General features: G+C 42.1%; 1 protein-coding gene and 1 long non-coding RNA gene across 5 annotated transcripts in view; one reads left to right on the top strand and one right to left on the bottom strand.

Moving 5' to 3' along the window:
- The window catches only part of CCDC88C (coiled-coil domain containing 88C), a 129,600-nt gene extending 125,397 nt beyond the window's left edge, over positions 1-4,203 (bottom strand). The window contains exons 1-2 of one of the 3 annotated variants that reach the window (XM_079912138.1): positions 3,074-4,203; positions 2,225-2,325 (exon numbers count right to left, since the gene is read on the bottom strand). In XM_079912138.1, the coding sequence (XP_079768264.1) occupies positions 2,225-2,325; positions 3,074-3,133 (161 nt within the window). In that variant the 5' untranslated portion in view covers positions 3,134-4,203. The remainder of the gene's footprint in view (positions 1-2,224; positions 2,326-3,073) is intronic. The other 2 variants (XM_079912139.1, XM_079912140.1) reach the window with 2 other exon arrangements.
- Positions 4,100-27,996, top strand: part of LOC307181584 — a 56,132-nt gene continuing 32,235 nt past the window's right edge. For both annotated transcript variants that reach the window (XR_013826957.1, XR_013826958.1), the window contains exons 1-2: positions 4,100-4,227; positions 10,738-10,810. This is a non-coding gene — a long non-coding RNA (uncharacterized lncRNA). The remainder of the gene's footprint in view (positions 4,228-10,737; positions 10,811-27,996) is intronic.

The raw sequence follows: 27,996 nt of genomic DNA, 5'->3' as shown, positions 1-27,996 counted from the left end.
CTGGATTAAGAAGGTGGATGCGTAACTACATAACCAACGCCAATACCTATCAAGTGGCAGGCCCTATGCTAATTACTAACATCCTTTAATCCTCACAACCATCTCTTAAGGAAGGTACTTTCCTTCCCACTTTACAGGTGAGGAAACTGAGAGGTTGAGTGATGTGCCCAGCATCACAAAGCATGCATGAGAGAGACCTAGGGTTTGAACCCAAGCTGACTATCTAGGCTTTCAACACTAGGGTTGAAATTCGTTGTTGTTGTTTTTTTGAGGTAATTTTTTATGTGGGATCTTAGTTCCCCGACCAGGGATCGAATCCGCACCCCCTACATTAGAAGCACAGAGTCTTAACCACTGGACCACCCAGGAAGTCCCCCTGAGGTAACTTTTACATTTAGGGTGAAATGCATATATCTTAAGTTACACCTTGATGAGTTCTGAAAGATGAAATATAGTCCAGTCAATATATGGAACATTTCTACCACCCTCAGAAGTTCACTTGTGCCCCCTTTCCAGTCAATCCCTGCCCACTTTCAAGAGCGAACAACGCTCTGATATCTATCACCTGGAACAGGGTCATTCCTATCAGTCAGTCAGTCAACTGCGTGCTGCTTGTGCCTCTCCCTCCTTGATTTCCTCCTTCTGGAAAGCCACCCGTCTTCCCCACTGTCCCCTCCTCGGTGTCCAACCCTGGCCAGAGGACCCAGAAGCACTGCTTGAGGCCTGAAGAGCTGCAAACGTATCAGTTCCCACTTCCAGCACGATTACCCTGGCGAAGCACAGAGGAGAAAATAACATTTCAAACTGTCAAGGGGAAGGGAGAAGCCCGTCCAACTGAATTCAGCCGCGAGCCGAGTGTGAACAAGTGATGAGCTGGCATTTCTCAAAGGAATGGTCCAACAGGCTTTCCTGATTTACAAGCAAGTGGTAAACGCTTCAGGAATTCCAAAGGTCAGGGAAGAAAGAGAAACAGTCCCAGGGCTTTTGTTCTCCCCTCGCCTGGGTGTAAAAGCTGAATGAAAAGGCTGGGGGACACTGCTGCTTTTTTTTTTAATTAAACAGGACAGCTCTAAGTTTCACAGGTTGCTGTACCCATGGAATCCAGCAATTTTCGGGGTCTAACAGGATGAGGGGGGAAGAGTTGCCAGAACCTGAATATGCCACAAGACAACCCGAGGAAAACTTCTCATCAATGTTCTCGGAGACGTGCTGCCAAAGCTGACAACAGATTTGTCTCTTTAGAATTTAATCAAACTCAAGACTGGTAACAGTGGTAGTGCCTTAAAAAAAAAAAAAAAAAAAAAAAAACATTAAGACTGAGATGTATCTCCCAGAGCACGACATCAGGTAACTTCTTAAACCAAAGAAGCAATGTTCTCGGGAAATTTTTTAAAATAGATCTTTGTAGGTAGATGTATTTAAGCCATTTTCTGAATATACCAAAGCTGACTGTTCCTCCTCCCACGCGGGCCAAAAACGAAGCTGATTCTCATCAGCTAACAGGTTCATGCTCCAGTATGACAATTTGCTTGCCACACCTACATGTGGCAGGCTGTCAATCAGACAGGCTCTGCAGAATTCAGCAACAGGAAAGGATGTGGTCAGACCAACATGCTAGCAAGTGTAACTTCCACCAAGACCCTGTTGAAGCCTCAAGCGTCAAGACGAACAGTACCACAGTATTCTGGCTCCCTGCGCCTCTCCCAACACAGTGACTTTAAATCCAGTTCCTGAGAAGGGACTTAACCAACTGTACTTGCTCTGGGGCAACTGAAAATGGAAGATGAAGGGGAGCTCAGAAACACAGGCGTCCTGACCTCGAATGAAACTTTATAGTCACTCACGGATGCTCCGGTCCCACCCGACACTTCCTGTAACCAGACACTCTCCGTTACAGTTCCTTGCCCCCCAAAAGAAAGGGGTTTTTTCGTGTCATTACTCAAACAACAATCAAGTCCCTGAGTTCGAAGTCAATTGCACTATCTACACCATGTGGATGACAGTCACTCAATTTCAAATTCCTTCCATCAAACAAGCTGCCAACCCACTGTCCTGGAGTTCTCCATACCCCACAAACGACGAAAAGACACGTTAATGCTGAGATACCAGTGGCCCGACGTGCAAAGAACCCTCCACTGCAACCTCACATTCCATTTCTACAACCTTAAATGTCGACTTGCTGCGGCATCATTCCCTCCTTCCTTCCTCCCCGAATATAACTTACATTTGCAACATGATTTGGTTCAAAAAGATGCCGTCCGCTAAATCCATGTACATTGTCAGGGTGTCCTGGTTGCCGCTTCCGAAGGGGCCAAAAGTTTTCACCTGCGGGTAGGGGACACGGAGAGAAAGGCAGGAAAAGTCACCTCCACGCGCACAGTCTAAAGCTCTCCAGGCGGGCAGAGCCCCTGTGGGCAGGAGGGGGTCACCCAAGACCACCCACCCTTCAACAAACAGCACCCTTCTCCAGGGCCTCTCTCCCCTCCCCGCGCCAGGCAACAGACGCGAGACAGCAGAAAGAAAACTTCCTCGCCACTTTTCTCCGGCGTGTCAGAGGGGAAAAAAAAAATAAAAGGGACTTTTCAATAAATTTCTCACGTCTCAAATCCACTGGAAAACAGTGCGCCCAGCGCAGCCTGTACACGTTCTCACTGGGATCCCCCTAATCCCCACCGCCATCCGCCCGCTGGTCTCAGGGGTTCAGAAACTACACGAGGATGTTTTGGGGAATGGGTCCTTTTCTCGAATGGTCAAAGCCATGAGAGGCCAGGGTGACCACCGGAAGACTGTCGCTCCAGGGCCTCCGGCCCAACGCCCCGGTGGGAACAGGTGTACCCGCTCAGCCCCCAGCCGGGCCGAGAGCGCGGCGGGGTCCTGCACCGGGCGCGCGGGCTCCAGAGCTGGAAATACCCCCATACTCCGGGACACTTGATGACCGGCCGGGGGCACCTGATGAATCCTCTGCGTCCAGGGGCTTTCCGGGAACCCGGCCGGGTCGGGTCTGCCGCGACTGCAGGCGGGCGGGAGTGGAGCTAGTGCCCCAACAATGGGGCGAGGGGCCGGGCACACTCACCCAGGTCACCAGCGGGCTCTGCAGGAAGAGCTCCATGAGCTCCGAGACGGTCACGTCCATGCTGAGGCTGTGCCCGCCGGCTCAGCACCCCGCGACCCCGTCCCCCGCGCCGCGTCACAAAGCGGCTCCGGCAGCGAGCGGCGGGGGCGGGTCTGCGCCGGCTCGCGCCCGGGAGACAAAGGCGGGGCGCGAGCCCACGTTCCGCGGTTTCGGCGGCCCCGCGCCCCGCCCGGGACTGGGGGAAGGGGAGGGCCCGCCGCTCAGGGAGGAACAATGCGGGCAGCGGCCCCGCCCCTCGGCGGCCCTGGGCGATTGGCGCGCCGCCTCGCGGCTGCGCTGGTAGCCCGGAGGGGGCGGCGGCCCGCACGTGCGTAGGGGGAGGGGGCGTCCCGGCTGCCGGCACCTGGGGCGGCCACCGCGCGCCTACACCGAGCACAGCCTCCGCGCGCTTGGGGCCCCGGCACTTGGCTCCTCTCTGCGCGTGTGCGTCGGCCACAGGGCCCCAGCGCCAGGTGCGGGCCGGAGCGCCGGAGCGTGGGTCCCGGCCTGTCCTTCCCCCGGGAGGCGGGCGACCGGGGCGCCCTGCCCGCCGAAGTCGACCCGGGTACGCCGCACGCTGGGCGCCCAGCGGAGCCCACCAGCCCGAGACTGGCGGTCCCAGGCAAGTGCAGCCTCCCAGGTGCAGCCGAGGCCCCGCCCGGCTACGCGGCGGGAGGGCCAAGCCGGCGTGCCTCAGGTGCCGGGGTCGGTCTCGCGGGCAGGTAGAGCGCAGGCCCGGAAGTCAAAGGAGAAAAGTTTGTGTTGAGTTTAGACCTTAGGAGCGCGACGTCTTGCGCCCCACCGTGCCACCTACCAGGCTGCCCGCCTTTTATAAGTGCCCGCAGGAAAGCGGATGATGTAGCTGCCCCGCCCTGGACCCGCCCCAACTGTGACCCCCCTTCCTCCACCCACCAACACCACCGTCGCTTTGCCAGAGGGGAGCCAAATTCCGGATCCCAACTTGGAGGACGTACCAGCAGCTTGGTGGTAGGCGACAGGAAAAAGGACAAGTGCCCCAACTGGATGGAAAGCAAGCCCTGGGCCCAGACGCAGACCTCGCTGCTGAGACAGCTGCGGTGGACCCCGGCTGGTCTCTGCCGCCTCACCTTGGGCCGGTAATAATTTCACACTACGATTCAGTCATTGTGCAAAACACTTTATACAATTTAACTAATCGAATCCTCACGCGTTTCCCAGATGAGCCCACCGGTGCGGTATTGACCTGAAAGCGCCTAGCATAATTGTCGGCGAGTATACAGTAGGCGCTAAATGGCTGCTGGTTTGCTTGTCAGAAATGTGAACGTTGACTCTGTCAAGTGTTGGGGCTCCGACATCTACCGGTGAAATGTGGTATTGCAGCCGAGTTCTGCAGTACCTTGTTGAGCTGGTGAGAGGGGGTGAGATTGTGGCCCCAGTAGCCAAGTCGGCTAGGGGGTCCCTAAAGAGAAGTGTGGAAGTCAGGGTGACAGAAAAGAAAGTGGGAGACTGCAGAAGAACTTCGAGCTTATGTGGTTTTCTTGTGCACCAGAAATTCATTAATTCCTTGATTACTTAATTGCCTATATTGTAAAATCAGCTGGAAAAGAGGTAAAATGTTTAGAATGTTCTCTGTTTAGAAGCCCGGTTCTGTGCACGCAAAATTTTTTTCACATTGACCCCAACTCTTCTGGAAAGACAAGGAGGTGATCTGTAAAGTTATTTGATAAGCATAATCTTTCACACTGAGAAATACATTGGACAAATGCTTTCTGATGTTTGTGGTAAGACATTTCCCTTCCTGGGGAGAGAATTTGTCACTAGGGGATACTGACAGTCCCTGCGCCACAAACACGTCAGGAATTTCTGTTTTGGGGTCAGTTAGCTGCTGTGTTGATTCATTATCATTGATGCATCAGCAGTTCATTGGCTCAACCCCATCTCACCCCATTCAGAAGGAGCTGGCTCAGCATCATTGTTCCTACATGAGGCAGGGTGTCAGGTAAACTGGATGGTGCCCAGGTTGCCGGGGTGGAAGGCTTCAAAGGGCTGGATGACCTGGACGAGGCACTTCCTAGAAATCCTCTTACTCCATAAAATCAGAATAAGAACATTTTCCCTGTATGACGTTACAGAGTAATTTTGAGGTTCAGGTGATGCATGTAAAAGGGTCTATAAAGGTATCTTCCTCACTGTCGTCTCATCTTTTGCCCCCTTCTACCACTACTTTAATAAGAGTTGTTTCCCCTAAGTCTCCATCGGGTTGGGGCATAAGCTTCAGGAAGCAAACACACAGACCATCTACTAAACACTAAGCAGTAGCCCTCTATCCCCTGCCTGTCCCTCCAGACCTTGGCTTTCACTCCATGTGTCTGAGACTTAAATTTTTTTCTTGTTCATTTCTGCATGAAAAATAATTTATTTGCATTGCTTCTTAGACAGAAGCAGTATTTTAATTATGTTCTTCATTCTGCTAAAGGAATTTTCTCCCCTTCCCAGAAAATGCTGGCTCATCAATGTAAGCTAATGGCATCTCTGTAATTTGATAGGAGCTTAAATAATTTGTACAGCTTTGAGGAGGGGGGGAGACTGGGTATTTGTTAATGTAATTACTTTTTGTTATGATGAGCATATGTTAATTTCATAATTTTTTGTGTTAAAATATACATAACATAAAATTTACCATCTTAACCATTTTTAAGTGTACAGTTCAGTACAATTTAATTAATTTTATTAAATCATTCACTTTGTTGTGCAGTCCTCACCGCCATCCATCCCCGTAGCTCTCTTCATCTTGTAAATCTGACTCTATACCTATAATTTTCCTTCTCCCTCCCTCTAGCCCCTGGAAAACCTAATTCTATTTTCTGTCTTTATTATTTTGACTAAGTGGAATCACACAGTATTTGTCTTTTTGTGACTGGCTTATTTCACTTAGCATAATGTCCTCAAGATTGAACCATGTTGTAGCATATTGCAAAATGTCCTTCCTTTTTAAAGCTGAATACTATTCCATTGTATGTATATATTGAATTTTGCTTATCCATTCATCAGTGGATGGACACTTGGGTTGCTTCCATGTTTTAGCTATTGTGAATAATGCTCCTGTGAACATGGGTGTACAAGTATCACTTCAAGACCCTGCTTTCAGTTCTTTTGGGTATATACCCCAAGGTGGGATTGCTGGATTTAAGTATGGTAAATCTATATTTAATTCTTTTAGGAACCTCCGTACTGTTTTCCATAGCAGCTGTACCAGTTTACAGTCCCACTAACCATCCACAGGAGTCCTTTTCTTCACATCTTTGCCAGCATTTGTCATCTCTTGTCTTTCTGAATCTAGCCTTTCTAACAGGTGTGAAGTGATCTCTCGGGTTTTTGATTTGCATTTCCTTAATGCGTATAATGATGCTGACCATCTTTTCACATGCCTGTTGGCCATTCATATATCTTCTTTGGAAAAGTGTATGTTCAGGTCCTTTGCCCATTTTTTAAATTGGATTATTTGGGTTTTTTTCTGTTGAGTTGTATGAGTTTTTTTTTTTTTTTAATAGATTTTGGATTTTAACCCCATTATGAGATATATGATTTGCAAATATTTTCTTCCATTCCATAGGTTGCCTTTCATTTTGTTGATGATTTTCTTTGCTGTGCAGAACCTTTTTAGTCTGAGTTTATTTTTGCTTTTGTCACCTTTGCTTTTGGTGTCAGATCTAGAAAGTCATTGCCAAGATTGATGTTAAGAAGCTTACTGCCTATGTTTTCTTCTAAGAATTTTATTGTTTTCAGGTGTTACATTCAACTCAATCTATTTTGAGTTAGTTTTTGTGTATGTTATAAGATAGGGGTCTAGTTCCATTATTTTGCAGGTAGCTGTCCAGTTTTCCCAACACCGTTTATTGAAGAGAACGTCCTTTCCCCACTGCATATTTTTGGCTCCTGTGTCATAAAATAATTGACCATATATGGGTGGGTTTATTTCTGGACTCTATTATGTTCCATTGACATATGTGATGTTTTTATTCAATACCATTCTATTTTGATTGCTACAGCATTGTAATATAGTTTGAAATCAGGAAGTATAATGCCTCCAGCTTTGTTCTTCTTTCTCAACATTTCTTTGGCTATTCATGGTCTTCATAGTTTCATATAAATGTTAGGATTATTTTTTCCTATTTCTGTGGAAAGTGCCATTGGAATTTTGATAGGGATTGCATTGAATCTGTATATTGTTTTGGGTAGCTTGGACATTTTTTTTTAATTAGTTTATTTATTTTTGGCTGTGTTGGGTCTCGTTTCTGTGCGAGGGCTTTCTCTAGTTGCGGTGAGCGGGGGCCATTCTTCATCGCAGCGCGCAGGCCTCTCACTCTCTCGGCCTCTCTTGTTGCGGAGCACAGGCTCCAGATGCGCAGGGTCAGTAGTTGTGGCTCATGGGCCCAGTTGCTCCGCAGCATGTGGGATCTTCCCAGACCAGGGCTTGAACCCGTGTCCCCTGCATTAGCAGGCAGATTCTCGACCACTGCGCCACCAGGGAAGCCCCAGCTTGGACATTTTAGCAATATTAATTCTTCCAATCCATGAACATGGAATATCGTTCCATTTTATTTGTGTCTTTGATTTCTTTCATCAATGTCTTACTAGTTTTCAGTGTATAGGTCTTTCACCTACGTGGTTAAATTTAGTCCTAAGTATATTATTTTTTTTTGATGCAATATATTTTTTTTTGGTTGCATTGGGTCTTCGTTGCTGCGTGCAGGCTTTCTCTAGTTGCGGTGAGCTGGGGCTACTCTTCATTGCGGTGCACGGGCTTCTCATTACAGTGGCATCTCTTGTTGCAGAGCACGGACTCTAGGCACATGGGCTTCAGTAGTTGTGGTGCACGGGTTCAGTAGTTATGGCTGTGGGCTCTAGATTGCAGGCTCAGTAGTTATGGCTCACGGACTTAGTTGCTCCGCGGCATGTGAGATCTTCCTGGACCAGGGCTCAAACCCGTGTCCCCTGCATTGGCAGGCGGATTCTTAACCACTGCACCACCAGGGAAGTCCCTTTTTTGATGCAATTTTAAATGGGGTTATTTCCTTAATTTGTCTTTCTGATAGTTATTAGTTTGTAGAAATACAACAGATTTTGTATATTGATATTGTATCCTGCAACTTTACTGAATTCGTTTATTAGTTTAGTAGTGTTTTTGGTGGGGTCTCTTGGATTTTCTATATATAATATGTCGTCTGCCAACAGTAACAGTTTTACTTCTTCCTTTCTGATTTGGATACCTTTTATTTTTTTTTCTTGCCTAATTGTTCTGGCTAGGACTTCTAATACCATGTTGAAAAGAAAGTGGTGAGAGTAGGCATCTTTATCTTGTTTCTTATCTTAGAGAAAAAGCTTTCAACTTTTCACAATTGAGTATGATGTTAGCTGTGGTCTTGTCATAGATGGCCTTTATTATGTTGAGGTATATTTCCTCTCTACCCACTTGGTTGAGAGTTTTTACCGTAAACAGATATTGAATTTTGTCAAATGCTTTTTCTGCATGTGTGATCTTTATCCTTCATTTTGTTAATGTGGTGTATCACATTGATTGATTGGAAGACTTTGAACCATGATTGCATCCCTGGGATGATCCCATTTGATGATGGATATGATCATTTTTAATGTATAGTTGAATTTGGCTTGCTCATATTTTATTGAGGATTTTTGCATCTGTGTTCATCAGTGATATTGGTCTATAATTTTCTTGTGGCATCCTTATCTGGTTTTGCATTATCAGGGTAATGCTGGTCTCATAAAATGAGTTTGGAAGAGTTTCTTCCTCTTGTTTCTGGAAGAGTTTGAGTAGGAATGATATTTATTCCTTAAATGTTTTGGTAGAATTCACCAGTAAGTTGTCTTGCCCTAGACTTTTGTTTGTTGGGAAGTGTTTGATTACTGATTCAGTCTCCTTATTAATGGTTGGTCTATTCAGATTTTATATTTCTTCATAATTCAGTTTTGGAAGGTTGTATGTTTCTAGGAATTTACTCATTTTTTCTAGGTTGTCCAGTTTGTTCTATAGTTGTTCATAGTAGTCTCTTACCATCCTTTGGATCAGTTATGATGGCTCCTTTTTTTTTTTTTTTTTTTTGCGGTACATGGGCCTCTCACTGCTGTGGCCTCTACCGTTGCAGAGCACAGGCTCCGGACGCACAGGCCCAGCGGCCACAGCTCACGGGCCCAGCCGCTCCGCGGCATGTGGGATCTTCCCGGACCGGGGCACGAACCCGTGTCCCCTGCATCGGCAAGCGGACTCTCAAGCCCTGCGCCACCAGGGAAGCCCATAATGGTTCCTTTTTAATTTATGATCTTATTTTTTGATTCCTCTCTTTATTTTGGTCAGTCTGGTTGAATGTTGGCCAATTTTGTTTATCTTTTCAAAGAACCAACTTCTAGCTCTTAGTTTTATTGATCTTTTCTATTGTCTTTTTAGTCTGTATTCCATTTATTTCCACTCTGATCTTTGTTATTTCCTTCCTTCTACTAACTTTGGGCTTTGTTTTTCTTTTTCCAGTTTTTTGAGGTATAAAGTTATTTGTTTGAGATTGTTGTTGTTTCTTGAGGCAAACATTTATCACTATGTATTTCCCTCTTAGACTTGCTTTTACTGCATCCCATAAATTTTGGTATTTTATATTTCAGTTTTCATTTGTCTCAGGTATTTTTATTTTTTTTTACAAAGTTAATTATATTTTAATGTGCTAACAATGAACAATTCAGAAATGAAATTAAAAAGCAATTTCATTCACAATAGCATCAAAAAGAACAAAATACTTGGGAATCAATTTAACAAAAAAGTGCAAGAACTATGCACCAAAACTCCTAAAACATTGCTGAGATACTTACCTGAACGTCTGATTAAATGGAGAGGTGTACCATGCACATCAATTAGAAGGCTCAATTATTGTTAAAGAGGCAGTCCTCCCTAAATTGATCTAGAGATTTCACATAATCCCCACGAAAATCTTTTTTGGTGTAATAGAATTTGACAACCTGACCCTAAAAGTTACATGGAAATGCAAAGAACATAGAAGAGCCAAACAGTTTTGAAAAAGAACTAAGTTGGGATACACTACCTGGTTTCAAAGCTTTCTATAAAGGTAATCAGGACAATCTTTTTTTTGTTTTTGTTTTTTTTTGGCTGCAGTGCACAGCTTGTGGGATCTTAGTTCTCCAATCAGGAATCGAACTTGCACCCTTGGCAATGAAAGCACGGAGTCCTAACCACTGGACTGCCAGGGAATTCCCTGGGACAACCTTGTATTGGCATAAACATAGACATATGGGTCAATAAAACAGAATGGCATGTCCAGAAATAAGCCCTTATGGTCACAATCAATTGCTTTCAAACAAAGATGCCAAGGCAAAAAAAAAAAAAAAGTATACCTTTCCTCCCACTATATGCAAAAATTCACTCTTAGATCTAAATGTAGGAGCTAAATAATTATTATCTACACTAATTCCAAAAATCTACCCCCCAAAAAACCCCCAACTAACTAGCTCTTTGCTTTACCTCACTAGGGCAAATGACTAAGGTTAGAGATAGGCCAAATATTTTGAATGCCATTGTCTGTTAGTTTTGACATCTTTACCAATATTTTCCTCTCTGTGACCAGATTTGTCAAGTTGAGTGCCTTGGAAGAAAACCCCACCACATTACCCTGATGGACGTCTGCGTTGGAAAGAAAGGTAATGGAATTTTTAAGTTGATCCCAAGGGTGCTGAAAAATCCTAGATGGGTTCTGAACTCAGATTCTGTTCTAAAGAATAATATTTTCCATCTAGAGAATTTGATTGACAGTTGTGCTAATAATTTCTCAAATTTAGCTGTGATCATTCACCTTAATTTAATTTGAAGATGTAACAAGGAAAGGAAGACCTCCCCAGGGGTGTTCGCCACTGAGTTCCTTCGGCCTTAAAAGGCTGAGAGGGTCTAAAAAATTCTAGGTCAGCAGCTGTGATTTGGGGGATTTCACAGATGGAAGAGCCCCAGTTTGTGTCTATCCTGACAGCCTAGGATGCTGCTGGTCAGGACCAAGCCTGCTTCTGTGAAATGCCTCCGAGGCAAGCAACCTCATTAATGTCTCAGGTATTTTTAATTTCACTTTTGATTTCTTCATTAGCCCACTGGTTTATCAGCATGTTGTTAATCTTCATATATTTGTGAATTTTCCAGTTTTCTTCTTATAATTGATTTCGTTTCATACTATTGTGGTCACAAAAGATGCTTGATATGATTTCAGTATTCTTAAATTTACTAAGACTTGTTTTGTGGCGTAGCATATGATTTATCCTGAAAAATGTTGCATGTGCCCTCAAGGAGAATTTGTTCCGCTGCTTTTGTATGGAATGTTTTGTATACATCTGTTAATGCCGTATGGTCTAAAGTGTCCTTTAAAGCTGATGTTACCTTACTGATTTTCTCTCTGGATGATCATTGATGTAATTGGGGTATTAAAATCCCCTATTATTATTGTATTGCTGGCTATTTTTCCCTTTAGATCTGTTAGTATTTGCTTTATAAATTTAAGTGCTCCTATGTTGGGTGCATAAATATTTACAAATGGTATATTCTCTTGTCAGATTGACTCCTTTATCATTATGTAATGCTATGCTTCTTTACAGTCTTTGTTTTAAAGTTTATTTTGTCTAATGTAAGTATAGTTACCCCAGCTTTCTTTTGGTTTCCTCATTTGCATGCAATGTCTTTTTCCATCTCTTCACTTTCAGTTTATACGTGTCCTTACATCCAAAGTGAGTCTCTTATAGGAAGCATATACTGGGGTGTTCTTTTTTGTTTTTTTATCTAGCAGCTCTGTCTTTTGACTGGAGAATTTAGTCCATTTGCATTTAAAGTAATTATTGATAGATATATACTTATTGCCATTTTGTTACTTGTTTTCTGGATGTTTTGTAGTTCCTCTCCCTTTCTTCATCTCTTGCTCTATTTCTTTGTGCTTCAATGACTTTCTTTAGTAGTATGCTTAGCTTCCTTTCTCACTGTCTTTTGTGTATCTACTACAGGTTTTTGCTTTGTGGATACCATGAGACTTAGATATAATAACTTATATTTGTTACAATCTATTATAAGTTGATGACTTAAGTTTGAACATGCTCTAAAGCTCTACATTTTTACTCCCTCCCAAAGTTTTTTGTTTTTGATGTCATATTTAACATCTTTTATCTTCTGTATCCCTTGACTAATTACTGTAGTTATAGTTATTTTTACTACTTTTATCTTTTAACCTTCATATTAGCTTTATAAGTGAATAGTCTGCTATCTTTACTATATATTTACCTTTACCAGTGAGATTTATACTTTCATATATTTTCTTGTTACTAATTAGCACCCTTCCTTTTCAGTGTAAAGCAGTCCCTTATTTCTTGTAAGCCTGGTTTAGTGGTGATGAACTCCTTTAGTTTTTTGCTTGTCTGCAAAACTCTATCTCTCCTTCAATCTGAATATTAACTTTGCCAGGAAGTTTTTTTCTTTTATCACCTTGAATATATTGTGCCACTCCCTTCTGGCCTGCAAAGGTTCTGCTGAAATATCTGATAGTCTTATGGGGGTTCCCTTATATAGAAGAAGTTGTTGTTCTCTTTCTCCTTTTAAGACTCTCTTCTTGTCTTTAACATTTGACATTTTAAGTATAATGTGTCTTTGTGTGCATCTCTTTATGTTTATCTTATTTGGAGCTGTCCGTGCTTCCTGGACCTGGACGTCTGTTTCCTTCCCCAAGCTAGGGAAGTCTTCTGCCATTCTATCTTCAAATAACTTTTCTGCACCTTTCTTTCTCTCTCTCTTCTCCTTTTGAGACCCCTGTAATGAGAATGTTTGTGTGTTTGATGTTGTCCTATAATTTCCTTAAGCTGTCTTCGCTTTTTTTTTTTTTTTTTTTGGCCACGCCATGTGGCTTGTGGGATCTTAGTTCCCCGACCAGGGACTGAACCCAGGCTACGGCAGTGACAGCGCCGAGTCCTAAGCACTGGGTTGCCAGGGAATTCCCTGTCTTCACTTTTTAAATTCTTTTTTCTTTTTGCTGATATGATTGCATGAGTTCCACTGCCCTGTTTTCAAGTTCACAGATCTTGTCTTCTGTTTCATCTAGTCTACTGTTGAACCCCCCTAGTGTCGGTACAGTTAGTGTATTTTTTAGCTCTGTGACTTCGATTTGCTAATTTCTGTATTTTCTCTGTGTTGAAGTTCTCACTGTGTTCGTCTATTCTTCTCCCAAGTTTGCTGAGCATTTTTATGACCATTACTCTTTATCAGGTAAATTATTTCTCTCTTTCATTAAGGTTTTTTTTTGCGGTTTATTCCTGTTCTTTCATTTGGAACATATTCTGTTTCCTCACTTTGCTTGACTACGTGTTGGTTTCTGTGCATTAGATAAAACAGCCGCCTCTCTTCGTCTTGAAGGAGTGGCCACGTGTAGAAGATGAACTTTGGCATTCACACTTGCCCTATAGCTCTTGGCTGTCTTTCAAACCTTTATGATTGTGCAAGCGAGCTTATTTTACTTTGAATGGCTCCCAGTAGTTGAGGATGTGCCAAGACCTGTTCATGTCTCAAACGGGAGGATCTCAGCACCTAGATTCAGGCTGATTGGAAGCCAGACCCTCAGGCAGCAGCTTTTAAGTATGCAATTATAAAGTATCCAACTGTGCAGAGTTCTGTAGACCTGCAAGCATAAGCCCTGTTGGCCACCAGAGTCCGTCAGTTTGGAGGTGTCCCCTTGGTGAAAGTTGCGAAAATTGGGGCTGTAAATGAGTGTAAAGCTCTTCTCTGGGAGATACAGGCAAGCTGGAACAAGGCAGAGGGAGAACGTAAAGACGGAGTCCCCTGCCCTACATTCCCTGAGAGCATCTCTGTAGGCACCTGGATGTGTGCCAGACTTGAAGCCTGCCCCTCAGGCAGAAGCTCCAGGACAAGTAAGTGGGCCTTTTTCACAGAAGGACTGGGGGTGTGTTTCAGTCTGCTGTCTGCACAGTGCCCTGGGGGTGCTGTCTGCCAAGAACTGTCTCTCTAATTGTTATTGTGCTGTGGGGCTCAGGGACACAAGCCCCCCCAGGCCACCAGAGCCAGGTGATCAAGAAGCATTCCCTGGAGGAAAACCACAAAATCCAGGGCACCAGACATGTGTAAGAGCTCTCCTGGTGCTCTGGGGTCGCAGAAAGGAAGAGGGTGAAGGTCACCCTTTGAGGTCTCTGGAAGGCTTACAGTCAGCTCCCCTCGGGCTGCAGCTATGATGATAAACTACTAGGCTGCTTTCAGAGGAAGACTGAGCTCCTGCGGTCTGTTGCTTCTTGCTGTGCCCTGAAGGTCATAACTGTTTAAGAACTCTTTCTTTATTGGTGACAGTCCTTTGGGACCTGTAAGTATAAGCCCCACTGACCACCAGAGCTAAATGATCAAGGGGTGTCCCCTGGACAGCAGCCACGAAAACCCGGGAACCAGACATAAAAGCGGGGGCACCTGATGTGTAAAAGCTGCCCTCCAGGAGCTGCCAGTGCTCTGGATTACAGCAGAGACCGAGTGTGAAGATGGTGCCCACTGAGGATGAGAATAAAGATGATGCCCGCCCCTCGGCCTTTCGCAAGGCAGAGGGAGAGCGTAGAATGGCACCCAACAGCCTCCATCCCCAGAGAGTATCCCAGAAGACTCCTGCCCCTGTGGCTGATGCTTTAAGGGTTATCAAATGAATCTCTTTCGTATAAAGTTTGGGTACTTTTCAAATAGCTGCTTCTGCACTGGGCCCTGGGGTGAGTAAGTTCACACATGAGCCCTTTAAGAGTCATTTCTCAGTTTGCTGCAGCCCTTAGGGTCTCATGATCGTGAGCCCCGTTGGTTTTCAAAGCCAGATGTTTTGGGGGCTTGTCTCTCAGGTGCAGATCCTAAAAGTCGTGGTGTCCAGGGATTTCCCTGGTGGCACAGTGGTTAAGAATCTGCCTGCCAACGTAGGGGACACAGGTTTGAGCCCTAGTCTGGGAAGATCCCACATGACGTGGAGCAAGCAACTAAGCCCGTGCACCACAACTACTGAGCCTGTGCTCTAGAGTCCACGAGCCACAACTACTGAGCCCAAGTGCCACAACTGCTGAAGCCCATGCACCTAGATCCCGTGCTCCGCAACAAGAGAAGCCACTGCAATGAGAAGCCCGTGCACCACAACAAAGAGTAGCCCCCGCTCGCTGCAACTAGAGAAAGCCCGTGCGCAGCAACTAAGACCCAACACAGCCAAGAAAAAAAAAAGTTGTGGTGTCCAGTGTAAGGTAGGAACCCTTTGCTCCTCAGGGAGAAGCTCCAGGTTTGTGAGTTCCCTCCCAACTGTGGGTCACTGCCCTAAGGGTGGGGTTTCTGGCAAGATTGTGTCTCAGCTTTTCCTACCTGCTTCCGTGTTTCCTTTTTCTCATTTGCCTAATGTGAAGAGTTGCTCAGCTAGTTTGTAGGTCTTTTTCAAAGAAAATTACCCCAAATTTAGTTGTAGATTTGGTGTGTCTGAAGGAGGAGGTAATTTCAGGGTCTTCCTATGTTGTCATCTTGAACCACCTTCAAGTTAACTCTTGTAAGGGCTAGAGATCTAGTTGCATTTTTTTACATGTGAATATCCAATTTTTCCAACACCACTTGTTGAAGAGACTCCAGTGAGTATTCTTGGCTGCCTTGTTAAATATTGGTTGACTGTGCATGGGTTTATTTCTGGAGCCTCTATTCTGTGCCATTGGTCTGTTTCCATTGTGTCTTTTTTTATGCTAATACCATACTGTTATGATTACTATAGCTTTAAAATATAGCTGGAAATCAGGATGGGTGATGCCTCCCACTTTGTTATTTTTTTCCAGAATTGCTTTGACTATTCAGGCTCTTTTGTGGTTCCATATAAATATTAGGATTGTTTTTTTCACTTCTATAAAAAAAATGCCATTAGAATCTTGATAGAGATTGCATTGATTCTATAGATGGCTTTTGTGGTATAGACATTTTAACAATATTCTTCCAATCCATGAACACAAGATACCTTTCCATTCATTTGTGTCTTCTTCAATTTCTTTCATCAGTGTCTTATAGTTTTCAGTGATTAGGTATTTTACCTCCTTGGTTAAATGTATTCCTAGGTGTTTTGCTGTTTTGGTGCTATTGTAAATGAGATCATTTTATTTCTTTTGCAGATAATTCATTGTTGGTGTATAGAAATGGTACTGATTTGTGTATGTTGATTTTGTATTCTACAACTTTACTGAATTCATTTATTCTAGCACTTTTGGTCGGGGGAGTCTTCAGGATTTTCTATATATAAAATCATGTCATCTGCATATATGAACAATTTTTTCTTCCTTTCTAATTCTGATGCCTTTTATTTCTTTTTCTTGCCTGATTGCTCTAGCTAGGACTTCCAGTACTATGTTGAATAGGAGTGGTGAGAGTGAGCACCCTTGTCTTGTTCCTGATTTTAGAGGAAGCGTTTCACCATTGATGTGATGTTAGTTGTGGGCTTATTATATATGACCTTTATTATGTTTAGGTACATTCTTTCTATACCTAATTTTTTAAGAGTTTTTTTAAACCATAAATGGATGTTCAGTTTTGTCAGATGCTTTTTCTGCATCTATTGAAATGATCATATGTTTTTTTTCATTCATTCTATTAATGTGATATATTACATTGATTTTGTATATGTTGAACCATCCTTGCATCCCAGGGATAAATCCCACTTTGTCATGGTGAATGACATTTTTGATGTGCTTCTGAATTTGGTTTGCTAGTATTTTGTTGAGAGTTTTTGCATCCATATTCTTCAGGGATATTGTCCTGTAGTTTTCTTTTTTGGTAGTGTTCTTTGTGGCTTTGGTATAAGGCCTCATAAAATGAGTTTTAGAGTATTCTCTCCTCTTATATTTTTTGGAAGAGTTTGAGAAGGATTAGTGTTAATTCTTCTTTTTTTTAATATTTATTTATTTGGCTGTGCCAGTTCTTAGTTGCAGCATGCAGGATCTTCGTTGTGGCGTGTGGGATCTTTAGTTGCAGCATGTGGGACCTAGGACCTAGGGACCTAGGGGTGGAATCTGGGCCCCCTGCATTGGGAGCGCAGAGTCTTAGCCACTGGACCACCAGAGAAGTCCCTAATTCTTCTTTAAATGTTTGTTAAAGTTCACCTATGAAGCCATCTGGCCCTGGGCTTTTCTTAGTTGTGAGATTTTGATTACTGATTCAATATCCTACTAGTGTTTGGTCTATTCAGATTTTCTGTTTTTTCCTAATTCAGTTCTGGTTGGTTGCATGTTTCTAAGATTTTTTTCCATTTTTTTAGGTTGTCTAGTTTGTTTGCATATAGTTGTTCATAGTAGCCTCTTATGATCCTTTTTGTTTCTGTGGTATTAGCTGTAATGTCTCCTTTCTCATTTATAATTTTGTTGATTTGGTTCTCGTCTCTTTTTTCCACGGTTAGTGTAGCTAAAGGTTTGTCAATTTTGTTTATCTTTTCAAAGAACCAACTCTTATTTTTGTTATATAGTAGGTTTTGAAATCAGGAAGTGTGAGTTCTTCAGGTTTATTCTTTTTCAAGCTTGCTTTGAATATTTGGTGTCCCTTGAGCTTCCATATGAATTTTAGGGTGGCTTTTATATTTCTGCTAAAAAACATCATTAGGATTTTGGTAGGGATTGCACTGCATCTGTAGATTGCTTTCGATAATACAGTTGACCCTTGAACAACAGGGGGGTTAGGGATGCCACCCCCCCAACATAGTCGAAAATTCACATATAACTTTATAGTCAGCCCTCTGTAATCAAGGCTCCACATTTACAGTTTCAACCAACTTCATATCATGTAGTACTGTAATACATATTTATTGAAACAAAAATCTGCATGTAAGTGGACCCATGCAATTCAAACCCATGTTGCTCAAGGGTCAATTCTATTGACATTTTCCAAGTCTTGCCAATGCATGAACATGGGATGTGTTTCCATTCATTTATGTCTCCTTTAACTTTTTTCAGCAATGTTTTGTAGTTTCCATTATACAAGTCTTTCACTTCCTTGGTTAATTCCTAAGTATTTATTCTTTTTGAAGCTACTGAAAATGGAATTGTCTTCCTGATTTCCTTTTCTGATTATTCATTGTTAGTGCATAGAAACACAACAGATTCTTGAGTTTTAATTTTATATTCTGTTATTTTGTTGAATTCATTTATTCTTTTTTTTTGCAGAATCTTTATGGTTTTCTACGTTTAAGATCATATCGTCTGCAAACATAAATAATTGTATTTTATCCTTCTCAATTTGAATGTATTTTATTTTTCTTGCTGAATTGCTCTTGTTAGAACTTCCAGTACTATGTTGAATAGAAGTGGTGAAAGCAGACATCCTTGCCTTGTTACTGATCTTAGAGGAAAAGCTTAAAAATATTTTTAAAAAGTCAAACCTACATAAGAAAACTTGACCTTAAAAAATAAGTTGAATGGCTATTGATGCCTGCAGGGTTTGTCACAACTGTCCAGTAAATGGTCAGTTCTCAGTTGAATTCATTTAACTTTGATATTTCATTTTTCATTTTAAAGGTTTGATTTAAATACAACTTTTTCAGAATAATTCCTGCATAAACCAGTGTAAAATAAATGAAATATAAGCATATAGAATAAAAAGTCATCTTCTATAATAGTTCTATATTCTGTCACAGATCTGACATTTTGGAAATTCTTGCAGTATTGAAATAAGTGGAATTATAGAGGAGAGCAGCTAAGATGGTGGAGTAGAGAGACCCTGAGCTCACCTCCTCTCATGAGCACACCAAAATCTGCAGAACAACCATTGATTTAAAAGAACCAAAACCTACCAGGAAAGATCTACAACTAAAGATATAAAGAAGGAACCACAACAAGATGGATAGGAGGAGCAGACTCACAATATAATCAAATCCCATACTCCCCAGGTATGCAAATGACAAACTGGAGAATAATTATATTTCAGAGGTTCTCCCACAGGAGTGAGAGTTCTGAGCTCCACATCAGGCTTCCCATTCCATGTGTCCAGCCCTGGGAAGACAAGTCTTCAGAGCATTTGACTTTAAAGGCTAGCCGGGCTTAACTGCGGGAGTCCTACACGACTGAGGGAAATAGAGACTTCAGTCTTGAAGTGCACACACAGAATCTCACATGTGCTGGGACCCAGGGCAGAAGCAGATTTCATATTAGCCTCGGCCAGGCATACTTACTGGTCCCAGAGGGTCTCCTGGAGAAGAGAGGGGCAGCTGTGACTCATGCTGGGAACATAGACACTTGTGAATATTGGGGAAAATTTAGCTGTGTGAACACTCCTGGTAGCTGACATATTGGATTTTTAGGTTCCCTAAAGACTAAAGAGCCCATAGCCACCTTTAGACATGGCCTAGCGCACCAGAGGGCCAACACCGAACTCCACCCACCAGTGAACAGGCACAGGCCCCTCCTGCCAGGAGGCCTGCAGAAGCCTCTAGACCAGCCTCATCCACCAGGGGGCAGACACCAGAAGCAAGAAAACTGTGACCCCACAAAGCAGGCCCGACCTTACCCTGAGCCCATCTGGGCCTTGGCCCTGCTGACTAGCAGGCCAGTGCAACCTTCAGGACACCCCAGACCCCACACCCAGTTGTGTCAGGAACCAGCCCCACTCCACCAGTGATTTAAAATGAGCTCTGGAATCCCTGGGCCCTGCAGCCAGATTCCAGGAACCAGCTCTGCCTGCCAGTAGTCTGGCATTAACCCCAGGATCTGACTTCACGTGCCAGGGAGTGGGCAGCAGCCCCAGAGTCTTCAGGACCAGGACCTTGACTCCACCCACCAGTGAGCCAACACTAGCCCTGGGGCTCCCTAGGGTTCTGCAGCCAGCCACCTTGAGACCAGGCCCCACTCAACAGCAGCCAGTTGCATCTATACAAGGCAGGGCCTGGCACCCTATTCAGACTAGGGGCCAACCAGGCCTACCAGACCACCCTCATAGTTAGCCTGCCACAACAGAAGGACCCATGCAGCTCTCTTAGGGGGAACCCCTAGAGCATGTAGCTTGGGTGATGCAAGGGGAGTGCTCTGCTGGGATGCATAGGACGCCTCCTACAGAGGACCAAGAAGAAGAGCTAAGTGAAGTGGAGATAGGCAGTCTACCCAAGAAAGAGTTCAGAGTAATGGTCGTAAAGATGATCAAAGAATTCGGGAGGAGAATGGAGATACAGAGTGAGAAGTTAGAAGTTTTTAACAAAGAGTTAGAAAATATAAAGAATGAAACAGAGATGAAGAATGCAATAACTGAAATGAAAAATACACTAGAAGGAATCAATAGTAGACTAAATGAGGCAGAAGAATGGATCAGTGAGCTGGAAGACAGAGTGGTGGAAATCATTGCTGCTAAACAGAAAAAGAATGAAAAGAAATGAGGAGTGTTTAAGAGACCTCTGGGACAACATCAAATACACTGATACTCGCGTTAAAGGGGTCCCAGAAGGAGGAGAGAGAGAGAAATGGCCCAAGAAAATATTTGAAGAGATAATAGCTGAAAACCTTCCTAACCTGGGAAAGGAAATAGTTACCCAAGTACCCAAGTCCAGTGAAGCACAGATAGTCTTATACAGGATTAACCCAAAGAGGAACATGCCAAGACACTGTAATTAAAATGACAAAACTTAAAGAGAGAATATTAAAAACAGCAAAGGAAAAGCAACAAATAATATACAAGGGAACTCTTATAAGGCTATCAGCTGATTTTTCAGCAGAAGCTCTGCAGACCAGAAGGGAATGACATGATATATTTAAAGTGATGAAAGGGAAAAACCTACAACCAAGAATACTCTACCCAGCAAGGCCCTCATTCAGATTTGATGGAGAAATCAAAAGCTTTACAGACAAGCAAAAGCAAAATGAATTCAGCACCACCAAATCATCTTTACGTCAACTGTTAAAGGAACTTCTCTAGGTGAAAAAGAAAAGGCCACAACAAGAAACAAGAAACAAAAAAATTATAGAATGAAAAAGCTCACCAGTAAAGGCAGACATATAGTAAAGGCAGGAAATCATCCACACACAAAGTCAGTAGGGAGGTTAAAGACAAAAGCAGTAAAATCATCTGTATCGATAATAAGCAGTTAAGGGATACACAAAACAATTAGATGTGAAATATGATGTGAAAAACAGTAATCATGAGGGGAGGAGAGTACAAATGCAGGCTATTTAAAATGCATTTGAAATAAAGAGATCAGCAACTTAAAACAATCATGCATATAATATACATAGACTGCTATTCAAAAACCTCATGGTAACCACAAGCCAAAAATCTATAATAGACACACACAAAAAAAGATAAAGGAATCCAAATATACCACTGAAGATGGTCATCAAATCACAAGAGAAGAGAACAAAACTAGAAAGGGAAAAAAAGACCTACGAAAACAAATCCAGGGGCTTCCCTGGTGGCCCAGTGGCTAAGATTCCATACTCGCAATGCAGGGAGCCTGTGTTCGATCCCTGGTCAGGGAACTAGATCCCACATGCCACAACTAAGAGTTTGCACGCCGCAACTAAAAGACCCCACGTGCCACAGCTAAAAAAATCCCTCATGCCACAATGAAGATCCTGCATGTGGCAACGAAGATCCTGCATGCCACAACTAAGACCTGGCACAGCCAAATAAATAAAAAAATAATTTTTTAAAATCCAAAACAATTAACAAAATGGCATACATATTGATAATTACCTTAAATGTAAGTGGACTAAATACTCCAACTGAAAGACACAGAATGGATGAATGGATACAAACAAGATCAGTATATATGCCTCCTACAAGAGACTCACTTCAGATCTAGAGACACATATGTACTGAAAGTGAGGGGATGGAAACAGGTATCTACGCAAATGGAAATCCAAAGAAAGCCAGAGTAGCAATACTTATGTCAGACAAAACAGACTTTAAAATAAAGATTGTGGGCTTCTCTGGTGGTGCAGTGGTTAAGAATCTGCCTGCCAATGCAGGGGACACGGGTTCAAGCCCTGGTCCAGGAAGATCCCACATGCCGCAGAGCAACTAAGCCCGTGCACCACAACTACTGAGCCTGCGCTCTAGAGCCCGCAAGCCACAACTACTGAGACCATGTGCCATAACTACTGAAGCCCATGCACCTAGAGCACGTGTTCTGCATCAAGAGAAGCCACCACAATGAGAAGCCTGCCCACCACAATGAAGAGCAGCCCCTGCTTGCCTCAACTAGAGAAAAGCCAGTGTGCAGCAACAAAGACCCAGTGCAGCCATAAATAAATAAATAAATAAATTTTTTTAAAAAAGTAAAATAAAGATTGTTACAAGAGACAAAGGACACTACATAATGATCAAGGGATCAATACAGGAAGAAAATATAACAATTGTAAATATATATACACCCAACATAGGAGCACCACAGTATATAAGGCAGATATTAACAGACATAAAAGGAGAAATCAACAGTAACACAACAATAGTAGGAAACTTTAACACCCCACTTACATCAATGGACAGATCATCCAGACAGAAAATCAATAAGGAAACACAGGCCTTAAATAACACATTAGACCACAAGGACTCAATTTATATTTATAGAGGATTCCATCCAAAAGCAAAATACATAATCTTTTCAAGTACACAAGGAACATTCTCCAGGATAGATCACATGCTGGGCCACAAAACAAGCCTCTGTAAATTTAAGAAAATTGAAATCATATCAAACATCTTTTCCAACCACAATGCTATAACACTAGAAGTCAACTATACGAAAAAAAAACTGCAAAAAACACAAAACACGTGGAGGCTTAAAAAAATGCTACTAAACAATCAATGGATCACTGAAGAAATCAAAGCAGAAATCAGAAAATACCTAGAGACAAATTAAAATGAAAACACAATGATCCAAAACCTATGGGAGGCAGCAAAAGCAGGTGTAAGAGGGAGGTTTATAGCAATACAGGCTTACCTCAGGAAACAAGAAAATCTCATATAAACAACCTAACACAACTAGAGCAACTACAGAAAGAAGAACAAGCAAAACCCAAAGAATGTAGAAGGAAAGAAATCATAAAGATCAGAAGGAAAGAAATAAATGAAATAGAATGAAGAAAACAATAACAAAGATCAATGAAACTTAAAGCTGGTTCTTTGAAAAGTTAAACAAAACTGATAAACCTTTAGCCAGACTAATCAAGAAAAAAAGGGAGAGGGCCCAAATCAATAAAATCAGAGATGAAAAAGGAGAAGCTACAACCAACACCACAGAAATACAAAGGATCATAAGAGACTACTGGAAGCAATGATATGTCAATAAAATGGGCAACCTAGAAGAAATGGACAAATTCTTAGATACAATCTCCCAAGACTGAACCAGGAAGACATAGAAAATATGAACAGACGGATTACCAGTACTGTAATTGAATTGGTAATTTAAAAACTCCCAACAAGCAAAAGTCCAGGACCAGATGGCTTCACAAGTGAATTCTACAAAACATTTAGAGACGAGTTAACACCTATCCTTCTGAAACTATTCCAAAAGACTGCAGAGGAAGGAATGCTTCCAAACCCATTCTGTGAGGCCACCATCACCCTGATACCAAAGCCAGGCAAAGATATCACAAAAAAAGAAAATTACAGGCCGATATCACTGATGAACATAGATACAAAAATCCTCAACAAAATACTAACAAACTGAAACCAACAATACATTAAAAGGATCATACACCATTATCAAATGGGATTTATTCCAGGGATGCAAGGATTTTTCAATATTCGCAAATCAATCAGTGTGATACACCACATTAACACACTGAAGAATAAAAACCATAAGATCATCTCAATAGATGCAGAAAAAGCTTTTGATATGATTCAACATCCATTTATGATAAGAACTCTCCAGAAAGTGAGCATAGAGGGAACCTACCTCAACATAATAAAGGCCATATATGACAAATCCACAGCTAACATCATAGTCAACAGTGAAAACCTGAAAACATTCCCTTTAAGATCAGGAACAAGACAAGGGTACCCACTCTCCCCACTTTTATTTCACATGGTTTGGGAAGTCTTAGCCACAACAATCAGAGAAGAAAAACAAATAAAAGGAATCCAAATTGGAAAGGAAGAAGTAAAACTGTCACCGTTTGCAGATGACATGATACCATACATAGAAAATCCTAAAGATGCTACCAGAAAACTCCTGGAGCTCATCAATGAATTCGGTAAAGTTGCAGAATACAGAATTAATGTACAGAGATCTGTTGTATTTCTATACATTAACAAAGAACTATCAGGGACTTTCCTGGTGGCGCAGTGGATAAGACTCCATGCTCCCAATGCAGGGGGCCTGGGTTTGATCCCTGGTCAGGGAACTAGATCCCACATGCATACCTCAACTAAGAGTTCGTATGCCACAACGAAGGAGCTGGCGAGCCGCAACTATGGAGCCTGTGAGCCATAACTAAGGAGCCCACCTGCCACAACTAAGGAACCCATGTGCTGCAGTTAAGGAACCAGTGAGCTGCAACTATGGAACCCACGAGCTGCAACTAAGGAGCCCATGAGCCGGCAACTAAGGAGACTGCCTGCCACAACTGAGACTCAGTGCAACCAAATAAATAAATAAATATTTTTTTAAAAATGAACTATCAAAAAAAAAAAAAAAGAACTATCAGAAAAAGAAAAAGGAAACAATCACATTTACCATAGCATCAAAAAGAATAAAATACCTAGAAATAAACCTACCTAAGGAGGAAAAAGACCTGTACTCTGTAAACTATAAGACACTGATGAAAGAAATTGAAGATGACACAAACAGATGGAAAGATATACCATGTCCTTGGGTTGGAAGAATCAATATTGTTAAAATTATCATATTACCCAAGGCAATCTATAGATTCAGTGCAATTCTTGTCAAATTACCAATGGCATTTTTCACAGAACTAGAACAAAAAATATTTTAATTTATATGGAAACACAAAAGACCCCAAATAGCCAAAACAATTCTGAGAAAGAAGAACGGAGCTGGAGGTATCATGCTCCCTGGCTTCAGATTATACTATTGAATATAAATCTACATAATCAAAACAACATGGTACAGGCACAAAAACAGACACGTACATCAGTGGAACAGGATAGATAGCCCAGAAATAAATGTACATACTCAACGGTCCACACTTATGGTCAATTAATCTATGACAAAGGAGGTAAGAATATACAATGGAGAAAAGACAGTCCCTTCAATAAGTGGTGCTGGGAAAACTGAACAGCTACATGTAAAGAATAAAATTAGAACATTCTCTAACATCATACACAAAAATAAACTCAAAATGGATTAAGACCTAAATATAAGACTGGACACTATAAAACTCCTGGAGGAAAGCAAAAAACAAAAGCAAAAGTAAACAAATGGTACCTAATTAAGCTTAAAGGCTTTTGCACAGCAAAGGAAACCATGAATGAAATGAAAAGGTAACCTACAGAATGGGAAAAATATTTGCAAATGATGCAACTGATGAGTGGTTAACATCCAAAATATGTGAACAACTCATACAACTCAATATCTTTTTTTTTTTTTTTTTGTGGCACGCGGGCCTCTCACTGCTGTGGCCTCTCCTGTTGCGGAGCACAGGCTCCGGACACGAAGGCCAAGCGGCCATGGCTCACGGGCCCGGCCGCTCCGCGGCATGTGGGATCCTCCCGGACCGGGGCACGAACCCGTGTCCCCTGCATCGGCAGGCGGACTCTCAACCACTGTGCCATCAGGGAAGCTCAACTCAATATCTTAAAGAAACAAACAAACCCAATCAAAAAATGGGCAGAAGGCCTAAATAGACACTTCTCCAAAGAAGACATACAGATGGCCAAAAAGCACATGAAAAGATGTCCAGCATCGATAATTATTAGAGAAATGCAAATCAAAACTACCATGAGGTATCACTTCACACTAGTCATGTGGGAAGCTATCATCAAGATGTCTACAGATAATAAATGCTGGAGAGGGGGTGGAGAAAAGGCAACCCTCCACTGTTGGTGGGAATGTAAATCGGTGCAGCCACTATGGAAAACAGTATGGAGGTTCCTTAAAAAACTAAAAATAGAGTTATAATCCAGCAATCCCACTCTTGGGCATATATCTGGAAAAGACAAAAACTCTTAATTCAAAAAGCTACGTGCACCTCAGTGTTCATAGCAGCACTATTTACAATAGCCAAGATATGGAAGCAACCTAAATGTCCATTGACAGATGAATGAATAAAGAATATGTGGTATATATAGATATAGATACATACACACACACACACACACACACACACACACACACACACACACACACACACACACACACAGTGGAATATTAGTCAGCCATAAAAAAGAATGAAATAATGCCATTTGCAGCAACATGTGTGGACCTAGAGATTGTCATACTAAGTGAAGTAAGAAAGAGAAAGACAAGTATATCACTCATGTGGAATCTAAAATATGACACAAATTAACTTACTTACAAAGCAGAAATCAACTCACAGACATAGAAAACAAACTTATGGTTACCAAAGGGGGAAGTGGGGGCAGGGATTAATTAGGAGTTTGGAATTAACCAAAACACACTACTGTGTATGTAATAGATAAACAACAAGGACCTACTGTATAGCACGGAGAACTATATTCAGTATCTTGTAATAACCTATAATGGAAAAGAATCTGAAAAGTGTATATATATATTGGGTGAGCCAAAAAGTGCCTTCGGTTTTTTAAGTAAAAATAAAAGACATTTTTCGTCTTCACCAAGAACTTTACTGAACAACGTACTCACCCTTTTATTCCACTACCTTCTGCCATTTTTCAGGCAACTTCATAATTCCATCTTCCCAAAACTTCTTATCTTTTTGAGCAAAGAACTGTTCCAGGTGCCTTTTACAGTCTTCCAGGGAATCGAAATTTTTTCCATTAAGAGAATTTTGTAAAGACTGAAATAAATGAAAATCCAAAGGTGCAATGTCTGGTGAATATGGCGGATGAATCAGAACTTCGCAGCCAAGGTGTAACAGTTGTTGCCTGGTCATCAAAGAAACTTGCGGTCTTGCGTTATCCTGATGGCAGATTATGCATTTTCTGTTGACTAACTCTGGACGTTTTTTGTCGAGTGCCCCTTTCAGTTGGTCTCATTGGGAGCAGTACTTGTTGGAATTAATCATTTGGTTTTCTGGAAGGAGCTCATAATAGAGGACTCCCTTCCAATCCCACCATATACACAACATCACCTTCTTTGGATGAAGACTGGCCTTTGGTGTGGTTTGTGGTGGTTCATTTTGCTCGCCCCACGATCTCTTCCATTCCACATTATTGTACAGTATCCACTTCTCATCGCCCGTCACAATTTGTTTTAAAAACGGAACATTTTCATTACACTTCAGTGAAGAATCGTATGAGGAAATATGGTCAAGAAGGTTTTTTTCACTTATGTGGAACCCAGTCAAAGTGATTCACATAACCAAGCTGATGCAAATGATTTTCAGTGCTTGATTTGGGTATATTGAGTATGTCCGCTGTCTCCCACACGGTATCACGTTGCTTGTTCTCAATTACTGTTTCGATTTGATTGCTGTCAACTTCAACTGGTTTACCCAACCGTGGAGCATTGTCCAGCAAGAAATCTCCAGCACGAAACTTTGCAAACCACTTTGACACGTTCGATCAGTCACCTTCTCCATACACTGCACAAATCTTTTTGTGCGTTTCAGTTGCGTTTTTACCTTCCTTGAAATAATAAAGCATAATATGCCAAAAATGTAGCTTTTTTTCTTCCATCTTCAATATTAAAATGGCTACACAAAAATTCACCAATTTTGATAAGTCTTTTTTTAAATGCACCCTGATA

This window comes from Stenella coeruleoalba (genome assembly GCF_951394435.1).
Source record: "Stenella coeruleoalba genome assembly, chromosome: 2".
NCBI classification, from domain to species: Eukaryota; Metazoa; Chordata; class Mammalia; order Artiodactyla; family Delphinidae; genus Stenella; species Stenella coeruleoalba.
This window is presented reverse-complemented; position numbering and strand designations above follow the sequence as displayed.